This window comes from Sarcophilus harrisii, chromosome 4 (assembly GCF_902635505.1).
Source record: "Sarcophilus harrisii chromosome 4, mSarHar1.11, whole genome shotgun sequence".
NCBI lineage: Eukaryota > Metazoa > Chordata > Mammalia > Dasyuromorphia > Dasyuridae > Sarcophilus > Sarcophilus harrisii.
This window is the reverse complement of record NC_045429.1, coordinates 258,842,830-258,858,602: the sequence shown is the minus strand read 5'-3', so window position 1 is coordinate 258,858,602 and position 15,773 is coordinate 258,842,830. Positions and strand designations below refer to the sequence as shown.

Sequence of the window (15,773 nt, the reverse complement as noted above, 5' to 3'; positions counted from 1 at the left end):
ATATTTTGATAAAAACACATGAATTTGTGTTATTTATTCTATTTTATCTTCATTTATTTCACACAGGCTTTGGATAAATTGGGTTATAATTTTCAAGAAAGAAGACTCTTCAATGGAGAACCAACCAACAAATAACTCTGCCTTCTGGTCTTTTTAAAGGTTTTCTAATGTTCTTCATACCTCTCTTTTTTCCTGTTGTAAATTCGATCTATTATTGACTGAATTGATCAAGTGAACACATTTAGTCCAGGGATGATTATCTCCCTATATTTCCTCAAATCCTCAAGCACCAAAATATCAATTGTAACATGCTGGTTTTCATGAGGAACAAACAGCTCTGGACTCAAAATAATCATTACATCCCAATCTAAACAAGAGATAAAATCAGCTTGTTAAAAAAAAAATAGTAAGTTACCTTAGTGCTAGAAAGGTTAGCTCTGACAGATAACTAGAAATTTTATCCCCTCCTTCAAATACTCTTACAGGATATTCCAATATTTTAGTATGTGCATACATCTGCAACATCAACAGAGTCTTTCATAACTCTTTTTTATGGTTATACTTATATATTAACTTTTTAAATACACATTTCTTTGTGAATCATGTTGAGAGAAAAAAACCAAAACAAAAGGGGAAAAACCACAGGAGAGGAAAAAAAAAAAAAAAAAAAAAAACAGAAAAAAGAAGTGAACACAGCATGTGTTGATTTACATTCCATCTCCATAGTTCTCTTTCTGGATGTAGATGGGGTTTTCTATCCAAAGCTTATTGGGATTGCCTTGGAAACAATTCTTTTGAGCTTGTGTGTGTGTGTGTGTGTGTGTGTGTGTGTGTGTGTGTCTGTGTCTGCCTGAAGTACCTAACAAGCCTCCACAGAAATCTGTCTTGATATGTCAACATTACTCCAATTTTATGACACATAATAGTCATTTAATAAATATTTGTTGACTTGTTGGGGGAAATGTTATTTCTTTCTTGCTAAAATCATATATGATGTTTCCATCAATTGATTAAGTAATTAGTGTATCTGTTATAGGCCCAGAATTGTTTTGGCTATAAATTGGACCATGGTAGAATAGGAGAGAAACTATATAACTATTTGAAGCCTTCCCTGCTTGCCATTTTAAAGAAAGTACATGTATGTACACATGTACATGACACCTTCACCCCCACACACACACACAAACACACCCGTGCCAATTTATTCCCTTCCAGGCACCTCTCATATTTCAGATTTTCTCTGACCTTGATCTAAATTTGAAGAATTTGCAACATTTTTTATTTTAATACCCAAATGGTTAGGCTTCTATTTGATCACAATTGTCCCTGAATAGATGCCTGCTGTAATGAATGTGGGTGAAAAATCTCTGACTCTGCTTGGGAAGTTTTCCTTTCCCAACAGAAGTCCAGGTCACCATTTTTTTTTGCCAGGATGTCTCTGCTCCTGTAGCCTTTGACCTTCTTGATGGAAGCCAGGATATAGCACTAGTAATTGATTTTGTTCTGCTAATTCATACCCAACTAACTGTGCTTGAGCATCCTTCCAATTTCTGACTTCCTGGATAGCTACTTGATGAGCAGGAGCACTGACAGTGAGAATATGGTCTTGAGATGGAAGGTAAGAAATGCCATCCATTGGGGAAGTGCCTTCTTCCTTGATTTCTCCTTGCCTATGCCCAGTCCCGGCTGTTCGTCTTGATAATTCATTCAGTGACTGTTGATGAGGCAGATGGTTCATTTTGCATGGTGTGTTCTTTTGTCTCATATCTATGAAATGGAATAAAAGAAGAAATGGCTTTATAGACCGTGTATTTTAAAATCAGCCGGAGTCAGGAATTCAGGTTAGGGGAAAATCGTCAATCTTTATTCTCAGTGAAGAAAGATCGGAGGTGGAAGGGAATGGGCAATAGCAATGTGTGCAGCTGAGTCAAGAAACTAGCTAGACCAGAAGCCACACGACCAGCAGCTGCTAGCATGGAACCCAGGTCCAATCTCTCCCAGCCTTTCTTCCTGTCTCTCTCCCTCCACCCACCAAAATCGTCATTTCCTATACAACACATCAGGACTTGTAGGGAGAGTGGGCGGGGGCCATTCTTTATCCAAGCATGTATATTAATAGAGTGTAGTCCAATTACTATTTAGCCTCACGTGCTTGGGACCTCAGTGCATCAACTCAAGCCTCAGCCCATAACAGTCTCCAATTTACATTTCCAACCTTACTCCACAATATTCACCTTCATGCATTCTGTGGTCTAGTCAACTATTCCTTACTCTTACTGTTCCTTATGTATGGTATTCTGCTTCCTATTTTTATGTCTTTTCATCACCTCTCCTTCATACCAAAAGGTACTTCTCCCAAAAGACTTCTGCCTCTCCTTATCTCTAGTTTCCTTCAAGATTCAGTTCAAGTTATATTTTTTTTAGATATTTCCCTTATCCTTCAAGTGATAATGCCTGGAATCACATTCTCAATTGTAAATGCACCTATAAGTGCATATATACACATTACATCCCCCGATAGAATTTAGGCTCCTTGATGATTGTTACATTTTTGTCTTTGAATTTCCAGGGATTAGAACACTGCTTGCTATATAGTAGGTATTTAATACTTATTGATTATTGATTAACTAATTGATCACTCAGAGTTTTAGCTTCCCTCTATCCCCACCTTTTTTTTTTTGCAAGCAGATATTCCTGAAAAGTTGTAAAGCAATTTTAAAAATTGTATATATGTTTAACTTTCATTAAAATTATAGACATGTCATCAGAGAGAGGAAAAAGCTTTTGACACATTCATATAGTGGGGAAGAATCATGTTAAAATACTAACTTTTGTTTCAAGGAGGATTGAATCTGCCATTATCAATGTTCAACATCTATGTATTACATTTTTCCCTATATCCCCTTCAAGAAGTTAATCAGGGAAACATTTAGATAACTTGGCACATTGACTAGTTTTAATGGATACAGACCTAAATAAACATTTAGTTAACTCTACCAGTTCTTGGAATTACATTTGAATTTATTTCAATTCAAGAGGATATACAAAAGGCCCTTCAAATGTCTTTCACATTTTTAGCTGTATCCAGAAAATAAGAGGTATATATATATTATGTTCTGAATCCAAAAAGATTCTTTAAAGGATTGGGAGTGATAAGACATATGCAAAAATAAATGGCTCTTTTTTTTATTGTCATAAAAGAAAAAAAATATTTTAACCCTTCTATGAGAAGTTCAAGACAAATACCTAAGAAGGCCATTAAAGGAAGAATCATCTTTTGATTTGAGAGATTAGGGAAGATTTCATGAAGTAATATTTAGATTAGATATTAACTGAAATACATAATGTCAAGATGTATGGACATTTTAAGGAGAAGGAACAAACTGAGAAAAGTCAGGAAAATATTTAACAGATTAAGGGAATAACAACCCAGTTTGGCTGGAATATAGAGACCGCAAAGGACAATGCTGGAAAACAATGCTAGAAAGTAGGTTGAGAGCAGATCTTTAGCAGGTTCTGAACATTCACCAATGAGTTTAGACTTTATTGTGAAGGAGGGAGAGAAGAGTCTTTGGAAGGTTTTAGACAAAGGTAAAAGTAGTAAAACTTGTAGTTTGAAAGATTAATCTGATAACACTTTGTATAATAGATTAGACGCAAGGTGGAGGGGAGGCAAGGGACAAAGTTGCTATTATTATAATAGTGTAAGCACTAAGGGATTAGGGTCTGAATTAAATTAGTAGCAGAGGTAGTAGATAAGGAATTGATTTTAAAGACATTTCAGAGATATAAATAATATAAAGGTTATAGTACCATGCTGGAAAATGGGGATACAAATTCAAAGAATGAAACAACCTCATCTCTCAAGGAGCTTACATTCTAATGGTTGGGGAAGAAGAGAGAAGATCATATATATAAATATATATAATAAAATGTAAAGATCATATATATATATATATATGTAAACAAAAAGGAATTAAATACAAGGTAGTTTGAGAAAGGACAGTAGCAGTTGGGGAGGAGATCAGAAAGGGTTTCATTTAAAACAGGAGTTCTTAACCTTTTTGTATCATGGATCCCATGAGCAATCTAGAGGAACTTATAAACTTCTCAAAATATATATTTTTTTTAATTCAGAAAATAAAATACAAAGGATTACATAGGAAAATCTAGGGTACTAGATGTTACTTAGCCAATGAAATTAACACTTATTCCAATCAATCAATAATCATTTACCTGAAGCCTATCATCTATGTCTATTTGCTCTGCCACAGTACAGACTAAGCAACTTTTTTCATCCTCCCACTTCCCCTTCATGTTTCAGAATCCTCTTCACCTCCTTCTTAAGCCACAGAGAATGAATATTCAATGGCTCCAATGAATGACATTTGATTCTCATTGACATGACTTTACTTAAAAAGTTCAAGATGGAGGCATTTTGTTTAGAAAGCATTTGCTTATTGGCATGACACAGAAAAATATCACTTCTTCAGTCTCTGGAACTATTTCCTCAAATTCAAGATACAGAATTACAATCTTTAAGAATCCATTATCATCTTCATATCACAAATGAAACAACAGGATCAGGTGTAGTAGAGGAAGCCTTAAACACTACCCAAATTTCTTCTCCAAATTTTACTTCCATTATTCCACAAGAGTGATCCCAGTTAAATAGGCCAACCACCTACCTTATTTTATAGTTGAGGAAATAAGATTTTTAAAAAGTGGAGTGATATAAGGTAACAGGTAATAAACTGATAGGCAAGATTTGAATACAATTTGTTGATGTTATTCAGTCAGGTTTTTAGTCATGTCCAACTTTTTGTTGAGTTCATTTGGAGTTTCCTTGGTAAAAATACTAAAGTGGTTTGCCATTTCATTCTCCAGCTCATTTTACAGATAAGGAAACTGAGGCAAACAAGGTTAAATGACTTGGCCAGGGTCCCTTAGATAGTAAGTGTCTGAGACCACATTTGAACTCAGGTCTTCTTGACTCCTAGCCAAGGCACTCTATCTGCTGTGCCACCTAGCCAAATTCAAGAGTCTTGCCTTAATCTATACAAAGACAATGATTTTCCACCACACCTGATCCCATTTTTTCAGTTGTGATATGAAAAAATGTAGCTCCCTTGTTTGCCTTTTACTTTGTCTCATATCTAAATTCAAGCCCTTTCATTGCACTTATTGTTAATACAGGCATACCATACAAGTTTTCCCTGACTATTATAGCTTCTTTAATACTTCATTAAAACCAAATCCCACAGTAAGTTGTAAAACTCACTTATAATATTACTTGGCCATTTACTCATTTATATTATTTATAATACTACTTCTTAAGCCCACTGCATGTAGAACATACTCTCCATTTCATATATAAATAATGATTAGGCCATCATTTTCTGATATATACAATTCCTATGATTTTCTTTTACTTTACCTTATTATTTTTAAATACAGGAATATCCTACAAAAGTTTGCCTGACCAACATGGTTTCTTAAGCATTTCACTAAAATCTAGTTTCACAGTAAATTGACATGTCATCATTTGGTCAATTGATCATTTGACATATTTATAACATTGTTTATAAAGTCCATCATGTGTTGAATGTTTAAGTTCCACTTTATATAGAGAAAGGCTGGGCTGATCACAACTACAAGAACAATGTTCTAAATAGTTGGCCATATCACAAAGTCTACTGAACCTGTAGTGAGAGGAGAGGTGTGGAGTGGGTAGATTATAATTTCTGTAAATACAAAAATTTAATTTGCTGGGATTCCCCCATGTGTTGGTAGTGACCCTAGACTTTATTTGTGGAATACTTTATTGACTATACAGCAATATCCTTAGATCATAACTCCTTTCGATTTGGGACATTTAGCCTTCTTTCCTTGATATGAAAATTTCAAATTCCTTGGTTGGGCACCATTTTTCTCTCCTAATAATTAAGTACAATTCTCCTGAATACAATAGTAATCAGAATTATTCTAGATACAAAATTGCCTCCTCCTCTAGCTATGCCCAAGTGATTAGCCCATGAAGACATCAGGTGTAAAATGTGAATTGGTCATTCCAGGTGCTCATGTACCAATTGTGATGTCTACCTGGCACCAACTCCAAAACTGCTAACAAATCAGGATTATCTAATGGTCAAAGGACAAAAAAAAAAATAGATGCAACCCATTAAAAAATGACCAGCTCTTTAATTTTTCCTTCAATAAAACCAACTCATTCATTAAGAAGAATCACATCATAAACCATCCACATTCTAACTTTCAATAGTTTATATTGAGGCATTGTTCTCCTTGTTTAGAAAGCATTTGAAATTTTTTCCCCTTCTTTCTTTTCTTCTTCAAATCAGAAACTATTCATAAAAGACCAATATAGGATTGGATTTCCTTTGCACACCAAAAATAGTTTTTTTTTTTTTAATCTCCCCATGAATTATTTACATGGCAGCTCCAATCAGCAACATACCTGACAGACTCCCCAGCTGAAATGAAAGTTCACTATGTAAAGGTGCCAAGGGAGAATGGCAGCCTCCCACTGCGAGTTTATAGACAGAACTAAGTCAGCACACATTATATGTCAGAGCCAACATCAGAAGGAATCAGATCCTTTGATCTCAGACTTCCACAGGAAGCTTAGATCTCAGACAAATTAGATAAAAAATGAATTTATAGCAGATATGTGTCCTAAGGCACACAGCTGAACACTTGGGTTTTGGGGAAAGGAGGATAGTGAGTATCAAAACACAGAAATCAGTAGCATGTTTCTCTCTCCTTCTCCCTCCCATCTCACCCCATCACTGCCTTGGGGTTACATGCTCATTAAAATAAAAAAATGGGATTCCAACTTACCTCTTCCTGTGTCTTATATAATCCTCATTTTTTTTTCCAAGTCCCAGAACAACAAAACAAATCCCATCTATGGGAATGGTGTGATGTAACCTGGCCAAGTCTTAGAGATGTAATGATAAAGGAGGTTGGGGCTTCCTGAGGGGAAAAGATGTGGGTGATCTATTTCTACTCTATCCAGGAAGGCAGTGGCTCAAATTGTGAACTCTCCCATGACCACCCAGTATAGCTTGTCGGTTTCCCACATCTAGACATAGCCAAGTATTGTAGAAAGAGCTCTTGACTTAGGATCAAATTGCGTAGGGTTGAATCTTGGCTCTGCTATTTGCTATCTAGGGAACCTTAAGGGATTATTTTGCTTTTCTGGACATCAGTTTCCTATGTATGAATTGAGGACTTCAGGTGAACTCTAATGTCACTTCCATTTCTTATAACCCTTACCACTTTTCAGGTACAAACACATATATTATGCATAGTATCTTTTTTGTTGTTGTTTTGATTGTAGTAATTTTAGGTTTTTTAAACCAATAAGAATATTTACATGCATACATATATATATATATATACACATATGTATATGTACATATACATACTCACAAACACACACATGTGTGTATATGTATGTATGTGAAACCACTAGATTGTTTTTTAAAGATATCATGTTTGCTTTATCTGCAAAATTATGTTGAATTTCAATTTCCTTGGAAGGGGCAGTCAAGATGTTTCAGGTGCCTTCTTTTGAACCCTAGGTTCAAAAGCCACAAAGTGGCTCCCCAGGGAAAAAAATGTACACAGGACTCTTTAATTTTTTCAGTTGTGTCAGATTCTTTGCAGCCCTAATTGGAGTTTTCTTGACAAAGATATTCAAACGGCTTGCATTTCCTTCTCCAGCCCATTTTACAGATAAAAAAAATGAGACAAAGAAATTCAAGTGACTTGCCTGGGGGTCACACAGCTAGAATGTGTCTGAAGTCAGATTTGAATGCAAGAAAATGAATCTTCCTGACACTAGATCCAACACATTATCTACTGAGTCACCTTAGTTTTATGTTTAATCTGCATTATTAATATTTCTCTCCATCCTCTTAAATCTAGGCAATTAAAATAAATTACTCTCTGATTTTTAGCTTTTGCTAACATTTTAGGTGTTAAGCTGAAAATTTAACAGCTTTCAAATCTTTTGGAGCTGGCTCTGGCACATCATTGACCAGACAAATCAGTTTCCTGCTAAGAGTCTCAGTTTCTTCTTTGTAATCATAATTGTGATCAAATTGTGATCATAACACCTGTTCTGTCTGTGTCATAGCAATTTTATGAAGATTTAATGAGAAAATATAGGTAAAAACATTTGATAATCATAAAAAGATGCAAGTATAGTTATCATTATTTTACTAGTGTTATGCCACTAGCAAGTGATCAATAAATATTAGTTGAACAAACTACAATACAAGTGAATGTCACAAGCAGTATGGCATAGTAGATATCTTGAGTATATTTTCCCACCAGAATTTATTTCCTTTATAGCAAATGAAATAACAGGTATACCAGAATGGCTTTCCAAACGAGATATAAGAATGCATTTCCCTCTCTTTGTTGAAGTGGAGGATTCTGGATGTATAGTATGGAGGAATGAATATAATGTCAGACTTGGTTGAGAAGTTGATTAGTTTTGCTGAACTATTTATTTTCTTCTTTTTATTTTATTTTTTATCCCTTCTCCCTGACCCCCTCTTCTCCTCAATGCTCTATTTGTTTTTTTCCTACTTTGTACTATTTGTTATTCCTTTTAAATATAAAATAAAGTTATCAAGTAAATTTCTTTCTTTTTCCTTTCTTTCTTTTCTCTACTCTTCCACCCAGAGATGGCTACCAAACACAAATATGCATGTGTATGTGTATCTGTAGGCTTATATATGTACAATCATGCTATACAGATTTCTATCTATCATTTCTTTTTCTAGATGCAGATAATATTTTCCTTTATATGTTCTTGGTAGTTGATTTGGGTATGTGATACTACTCTCTCTTAGTTCTCCTCCTAACTGATCAATCCTTGATGACTCTTCATCTAGCTCATGTCTGTAAATTATAGGTATCCTTCAAGACTGCATTCTGGGCTTTCTCTTCTCTCTCTATTATATATTGCTTGGTGATCTCATAACTCTCACATATTCAATTATTAGCTCTGTATTAGATTAACATCTAAAATTAAACTAATTCTCTTTTTCCTCAAAACTCTACTCTCTTACTAACTTTCCAATTATAATACCATTAGTATTCCAGTCACTCAGGTGCACCAGCCTAGATGACTCTGAATATCTTCCTTTATAATATCTCCCGTCTCTTTTTCTCATTTGATGCTGTCACCACCTGGTATACATACATATACATATATCATGCCTTTATTACTGCAATAACCTGAAGTTAGGTCTCCCTCTTAGTCTTTCCCTACTTAAGCTCATTTTCCACTCAGCTGTTAAACTAATCTTCCAAGTCATTTGATAATTTTATACCCCTATTCAGTAAACTTCAGTAGCTCCCTATTACCTCTAGGATGAAATATAAAAAAATCTATATTTGGCTTTTTAAAAAATTCACAAATTGGTCCCTTCCTATCTTTCCAGATTTCTTGCTCCTTACTATTTTCCAAGTATTCACATCTCTTCTCATTGTGACACAGGCATATCTGGGAACTATGCTGTTAAGATTAGATGATGTTTAGGAAAAAAACAGGAAACAAATCTACTGTTTCCCAGGGGAAGATTTAGATAACAGATGTCTTCTATCTGTAATTCTATCTTCTGGTAAAATGGCCTCTTTGATCCCCCAACCCTCTTTAATTCAAAAGCTTCTACAGGAACCCCTCCCCTTGTTTCTTCTCTAATCATTTATTAATAAGTCACCACATAAAAAATATAGCTTAATAAAACACCAAGGCATTGTTGATTGTTTAACATAGTTAACTTAAGTGGCATCGATAAGATTCATGTAGATGGCCATATTAGATTATCTAGGAGATTAGCATCACTCCAACAGTTAGCCAAGGAATGTGACTGGATAACTTTCTCTTTATGGAATCTAGGGCCAAGAGACTATTCTAAACATCTGTCCTGCATATAGATAAAGTAAATTATACCAGGGAGGCTTCACAAAAATCAAAATCAAAATAGCTCTGAGAACAATAAAGCAGGAAAGGACATCTAAGGGAACGGTGTGAAGCATATATTAAATGGAATTTTCAAGGATTTCAGATTTGGTACATTATATTTCTCCTCTATTTCCTTAAAACACTCCATACCATTATAATAATACTTGACATTTTCAGAATATGCTATCAGGGGTGCTAGAAAGATACCCAATCTTGAAGTAAGGAACAAGACTCAATTTTTTAATCTCTGATACATACTGACTGAGAAGCCCTAGATGTGTTACTTTGCCTATATGAGTCATAGACAATTACCCCAAACTGGAAATAATAGAGAAGATATTTATTACATTGCTAGAGGAAAGTCCATGTAAGGAATTCCCTATATTGATGAAATAATAGATCTGGTGAACACCTTATGCAAACATACAAATATTTTTCTATTAAAAGGTACACACATATGTGTATATATGTATACACACATATATGTATATATTCACTCATATGTCAAATCCTGTGAGAAAGAAGCAAAGAGATTACTACTTCCATTTCATGAAACTGAAGCTTTAGCACTTGATGGGATTTGCTCAAGAACATTAAGTTAGTAAAGAATCCTTAGAATCCAGGGATTCTGAATATCATTCCATTTCTATGATGGACACCAGAAAAAGTGGGAGTATTTGGTAACTGTAAAAAGCTATTCACTTTCTTATTTGAAAAACTAAAATAAAACCTGGGACTTATTGTGTAACATAAGTCATGTTACACAATGTTGTTCTTCAATAGACACTCCAACCTTATGATGTTTGTTGACATTTCTTTATCACATGGAAATATGGTGATGTTTGACTACTGTTTAGAATTATCAGGAACATAGATTGTTTTTGTGAATAGCGATAGAGATTCCTAAGTCCCTAAAATACTTTTAGGAATCTGTAAAAAATTTTATTGACTCTATCAATAGTGTAATGAGCAGAGAATGCTGGCAGATTTTTGTGAAGACATGAACAAAAATTGCAGAGAGCAATACATATTTATTAAATACCTACTATGTGCCAGAAACTATGCTATGTTCTGATGATAAAAATACAAAGAATGAAACAATCTCTTCTGAGACTCAGTTAATATCCTAATGGAGACAGAAAGACTAGATAGGAGACAGATACAGAGACACAGAGAGAGGTGGAGAAGAACAAAGACAGATGAAGGGAGAGATACAGAGACTGAAGCAAAGCGACAGAGACATCTATAATAAATACAAAGTAAATAAATACAAAATAGCCAAAATAGCTAAACATAAAGTAGTTTGAGACAGAGCACATAGCAATTGTAGGACAAGAAAAAAGGCTTTATTCTGATAGCACTCGAGCTATGTTTTCAATGAAGGGAAGAACTCTATGAGGTTCAGGTAAAGAAAGTAAGGATACTTAGGTGATTGGGCAGTGTAAAGACACTAATGTAAGAGATGGATTGAAGAATAAAAAGAATGTCAGCTTGTCTAAATTGCAGAATTTTTGAGGGGAGTAATGTCCCATTGATTTGGAAATATCAGAATAAAGTTGTGAAGATCTTAAAACATCAATTGATTACATATTATCTTAGAAGAAATACCAAGTCAGATTTGATCGAATAAGGTAGTCACAAGACTGAAATGTATCTGAAAGAAATTCCTATATCACATCTATCAAAGCATGCAAATGCTCACATTTTTCAGTTCAAACCTCAATTTATGCCTTTTGTCCTTGTTTTGATGTCATGGGTCAGAATTATGAAACCAGGATTCTTACAAGGTGTTAAGTCAGTGGAATTGATAATACAATGGTTATCTAGTTTAGCATGATGATTAATAGTTCTCTAGTTCAGTACATGTACTTAGTACTTAATATACTTCCACAAGATTCACACCTATGATAATGTAATTATAATAGAGTATATAACAGCCAGCAGGAACTGTGAGCCAGATTCATTCACTCTATCTCACATCACCATGGTGGCAGGCTCTCCTCCTTTACTTTTCCACTGAAACCAAGACTCCAGAAAACCAACAAGAGCACTTCATTTTGGCATCTGAACATGGGATTAAGGATTTACAATCAGGTTTGTAAAAGAATTATTCTGGGACTACACAAGGATGCTTAGAGATCATAAGATGCTGTGCCATATTGGGTTCAAATGCCTTTTATACCCAGGTTGTGATGCAGAAGATGGTAAGACAGGGTCCCTCTTGGCAAAGGACTTGTCAAAATTTTCAGTGTAGTAAAGTGGGACATCTGAAAGCTCAGAGTAGGTATATAGACAGAGTGAGAAGACAGAGTGAGAGAATAAGACCCAAAACCCCATGTACAAAATGCAACAAGGGCTTCCACTGGGCCTCAGAATATAAATTGACCCAGGGAAATGAGAGGCTGACTCCAGTTCCAAGACATCAAACAAAAACCAGGTGGATCATGATGGCAGCCAAGTTTATACTCTGAGAGTCTTTAGAAGTTCAGGACTCTGATATGATCAATCAACAGAGAAGCAATCTGATGGAAGAAAGCGATTACATGATCAATCAGCCAAAAAGCAATCAGATGGGAGAAAGGGATTACAACTGAGGAGAATACAGGCTTTTTAACCCTACAGAAAGGTAGTGTCCAGTGCAAGCAGCTTCAATGTAATTGCCAGGTGATGAGGAGAAATCCCAAAAGTGGTTAATGGAAGGGACTAGATAGGTTAACTGCTTGGGAAATAGGGTTTGCTTGCATTTCTACAGATGGAGAAGGAATCAGATGGGTGCCAATGAGCACCTTGAGAAAGACAGAAAAAGAAAAAACCCTCAAAACAAAGAAGACCTAAGAAACATCTGACACTGAAAGAGCATGGCTGATAATGAGATTGTTATAGAATTTCAAAACCCACAGGAATCATTGGATTCCTTGAAATGAAAAATTGTTGATAAGACTATTACAGAACTTCAAAATCTGCAGGAATCATTGGATTCCCTGAGATGAAAAATTGTTGATAAGACTGTTGTAGGACTTCAAAATCTGTAGGAATCATTGGATTCCCTGTCACATGAAGTAATGAATAATAGATTGGTTTTGGACTATTTCTAGGACTTATGGACATGTATAATTCCTCATGTTGATTCATATTGTTTGTATGTAATACCTCCCATGTTGATGGATTTATGTATACCTGTTTCAAGGGAGACCCTTCAGAAACCCGCTAATCTGGTTTGATTCCCCATTTCCTTTGGTGTTTTCATTTCCCTTCGTGAGATGTTGGGGAGGGTGTGATCGCTTCCTTTTTTGATGTTTTCACCCCTTTTTCTGAGAAGTCAGGGAAGGCGTGATCACCTCCTTTTGGGGATTCTCACCTCCCTGAGAAGTTAGGGAGGGCATGACCACCTATGTTCTAAAACAAAAGAAAGCGGGAGATGTTATGGGCCAGAATTCTGAAACCAGCAGTGGAATTGATAAGACAATGATTATATAAACTATATAAGACAATGGTTATTTAGTTTATCATGGTGATTAATAGTTCTCTAGTTCAGGACATGTACTTAGTACTTAATAGAGTGCTACAAGATTCACACCTAAGATGATGCAATTAAAACAGAGCATATAAGCTGGGACAAACTTAGCCAGGGTGGGACTCAGAGACAGATTCATTCCATCATCCACCTTTGTGGTGGCTGGAGGCAGAAGAACAAGCCCTAGGCCTCAGAGACATTCATTCATCCCATCTCATACCACTGTGGTGGCAGGCTCTCCTCCTTAACTACTCCATTGAAAGCAAGACTCTAGAAGACCTCAAAAAAAGCTAGTCTGGGCTTCAGGCAAGGAAACTAGATTGTGAAGGAGATAATAAAGAATTTGGGCTTTAACACCTGGCTATTCTTGAGGTGATTAATCTGCTGAAAGGAAGGCTGCTCCAAGGCCTCCAGAAAACTACTGAGAAGATTACATTTCTATATTACTTGTTTGAGTGGACATTATTTGAACTTCATGTTCATCTAAACAGTTAAAAAAAGGATGGAGTGCATAATACATACATACACAGAATTTGATGTAGAATTTCATACAAGTGATACAGAAAGGAAAAAGAAGAAAGAAAAGGGGAGTTAACAAAGAAAGCAGATTACTGACAGCATAAGTCATTAGAAAAAAAACACGCTAAAGAGAATCTTGAAGAGAAGTATGAAATGAAAAGAAAGGGTAACAACTTGTAACAAAGAATGATGAGCAGAGAAACAAAAAATAGATAAAAATAGATAATTGTAAATGTGAATGGCATCAAATTATATATAATAGGGAAGAAGATAATGGAGTAGAGGAATCCAAAAAATCTGTAATTTTACATGAAACATATTTGAAACATAAAGATTCACACAGTATTAAAATAAATTGTAGCAAAATCTAGAATCTTTCACTTGAACTATAGAGGAGTAACAATAAAGATTTCAAACAAGATAATAGCAAAAACTAATTTAATTAAAAAAGAAAAACAACATTTTGTACTTCTGTCATTAAGTAATTTCCATTCTTAACATATAGGAATAGAATTGAATAACATCTAAATACATTTTAAAATTATAATAAAAATATTTTAAAAAATAAAAATATAACACCCCTTTAAGTTCTAGATAAAGCTAACCAATTTTAAAAAATCATAGAAGAATACAAGGTTCTGAATAAACTTTAGAAAAGTTAAATATGATAGACAGCTAGCAATTTTTGGATGAGAATAGGAATGTTCAAGGCACTTTTATAAAAACTGGACAGTATTAGGACATAAAAATCATACAAACATATAAAAGCAGAAGTAAAAAACACCCTTTACTATCACTATACAATAAAATTTTATCAAAAGGCTTCTGCAAAGTTTCAAAAATCAACCAGGGACTAACTCCCAAAGAACTGGTAGATCAAAGAACAAATCATAAGGAAAATAGAAAATTTCATTTAGGAAAATGACAACAATGAAACAACATACCAATAAATGTGCCATGCAAACCAAAACAATTCTTAGGGGAAATTTCATGTCATTAAACATTTTTTATTAACAAAAGAGGAAGGATTTACAATTAAACAATGGAAAAATACCACTAACAAAAAAACCAACTAAATACCAAAAGAGAAATCCTGAAAATAAGAGAGAAAATAAAAATGAAAGAAAAATAAAACTAAAAATTATTAATTCATTTTACATGTAACTTTAAAGAGCTTTCTCTCTTGTTTATTTATCAATTGTTCTCCTATCCATAAGACGGATGAGTGATATGTTTCATGTTCTTCTCATTTTTTTGTAATATCTCTATTTATAACTAGGTCAAGTATCCATTTTTGGCCTTTTTTGATAAATACTGTAAGATATTAGTCTATGCCCAGTTTCTGCCATTCTGCTCTCTATTTTTGAAACTTTTTTTTTTTTTTTTTTACCAAATAAAGGATTCTTATCCCACAATCTTAAGTTTTTATATTTGTTAAGTATGAGGTTATTTTGCTTATTCGCTTTTGTAAACTGATATCTGCTCTATTTCATTGATCTATTTTACTATTTTTTAGCCAGTACCAGATAGCTTTGATAATTGCTAGATTATAATATAGTTTATGATATGATATTGCTAAACTTCCTACACTCACATTTTTTTTTATTATTTCCATTGATATTTTTGACTTTTTGTTTTTCTAAATTAATTATTTTTTCTAATTCAATTAAATATTTTTGGTAATTTAATTGTATAAAATATATTTTAAATTATAGTATAAATTAGTTTAGATAAAAC

At 34.2% G+C, this 15,773-nt stretch overlaps 1 protein-coding gene across 1 annotated transcript in view; it reads right to left on the bottom strand.

Annotated features, from left to right (window-relative positions):
- Positions 1-801: 801 nt before the first annotated feature.
- PKHD1 (PKHD1 ciliary IPT domain containing fibrocystin/polyductin) overlaps positions 802-15,773 on the bottom strand; it is a 611,151-nt gene continuing 596,179 nt past the window's right edge. Inside the window, 2 exon segments of the mRNA XM_031964731.1 lie at positions 802-1,431; positions 1,433-1,767. Of these exon segments, the coding sequence (XP_031820591.1) occupies positions 1,315-1,431; positions 1,433-1,767 (452 nt within the window). The 3' untranslated portion in view covers positions 802-1,314.